General features: G+C 36.9%; 1 protein-coding gene across 1 annotated transcript; it reads right to left on the bottom strand.

Moving 5' to 3' along the window:
• LOC145584572 (protein GLUTAMINE DUMPER 2-like) lies at nucleotides 1-1,025 on the bottom strand. Its single transcript, XM_081641389.1, has one exon. It carries the CDS (start codon nucleotides 913-915, stop codon nucleotides 418-420), a length of 498 nt encoding a protein of 165 aa, XP_081497515.1. The 5' UTR covers nucleotides 916-1,025; the 3' UTR covers nucleotides 1-417.
• Nucleotides 1,026-1,370: the final 345 nt, after the last annotated feature.

The following is a 1,370-nucleotide window of genomic DNA, read 5'->3' as shown; positions in this document are numbered from 1 at the left end:
AGAACAAGTCATTTTAAGTAATTAATGAAGATATAATTCCATATCAACTGAGACATGAAATATTACATAATGGAGTTGATGATAGTCTCTCCTCTTGTATACATCTCTCGCAAGATTAAACCAAAACTCTACCATTTACGAAGTAGAAGGCAACCAAAAAAATAAAAGGAAACCAAGATTGTAAAGGACAAAAATATATATCCATATGGGTCATTATCTAACTAACTTCAAAATTGATGGGTTGGATTCGTCTCAAGTTACCAGATGCGTCAGTAATCGGCGATTTAGAGGAGGATTAATAATTTGGTACACGTATTCTCCTTCTCCTTTTCCACTCTCGAAATCTAATAACTAGAGAGAATCCTCACCCGTGTCACCAAAAAAAAACTACCTTTTTTTGGTGTAATGAACTTATTATTAATCATGTGGGTGAGAGGTTTCATCTTCTTTAGGCTTCTCATCATCATCATCATTAGCAATAACATTATTATTATTACCAAACTTATTAAGATGATGATCATCATTAGAATTACTCTTAGACATGAGCATTAAAGCAGGGGTAGCCAAGAAAGTAGGCTTATCATTGCCAGCCATAATAACAACAATCTTTTCTTCAAAAACAGGAGCACCATTTATCTTACTAACACCTTCACCTTTCTCACCACTCTCCAAATCTCCTCCTTCATTGCTTTGTTGTTGAGGATCATTATCTCTAGACAATCTCCAGTAAGAGCAAGCCAATATCAAGAGAGCAAAGGCTATGAGGCCGAGCATCGCCGCTAGTCCTCCGAATAGGTAAGGCACCGGCGAGTGCCAAGGTGATCTTGGAGTCACCGTTGTCGCTCCCGGGGCAATGGAAAATGATGAGGTCTTATCCGGGGTTAGGGTGGCGTGTAAGGTAGTTGTCATCCTCATTTTTAAGTATGTTCTGTTTTTTTGGTTTTGGGAGATAACAGAGGAAAAAAGGTGTTATTTTTTTTGTTTTGGTTGTTGTTGATGTTGTTATGTTGTGGTTGAATGTTAGGTGGTGGGTTATGAATGTGAGTGTGGATGATGGGGGGTGTGAGGGTGTATTTATAGGAGAAAAAACAAAAGAAAATAAAGTAGAAATGAAAGAGATAATTTGAGGGAGTAATTAAAAGGATCACAGATAGAGTGATGTTATGTTGTTGGAAAGAGTTAGCTAGCCTAAAAGGATGGGCACTAGTGCTAAAGAAGCCTACAAAAGTTAAATTAAAATTGAAACCAATTTTAGAGGGAACTTTTTAATTTTGTTTTGATTCCATCTTGTATTCCTATGTATGTACCAAGATGGTGTCAATTTAGTGAAAGATGATAGGAGGCCCGTTGTATACCTCAGCAAATGGTTT

This window comes from Chenopodium album, chromosome 16 (assembly GCF_948465745.1).
Source record: "Chenopodium album chromosome 16, dcCheAlbu1.1, whole genome shotgun sequence".
In the NCBI taxonomy this organism is placed as follows: domain Eukaryota; kingdom Viridiplantae; phylum Streptophyta; class Magnoliopsida; order Caryophyllales; family Amaranthaceae; genus Chenopodium; species Chenopodium album.
The sequence above is the reverse complement of the archived record's forward strand: the minus strand, read 5'-3'. Positions and strand labels throughout refer to the sequence as shown.

Coding starts and splice junctions, on each gene's coding strand:
- LOC145584572 (XM_081641389.1), bottom strand. CDS start 915: ATGAGGATGACAACTACCTTACACGCCACCCTAACCCCGGATAAGACC.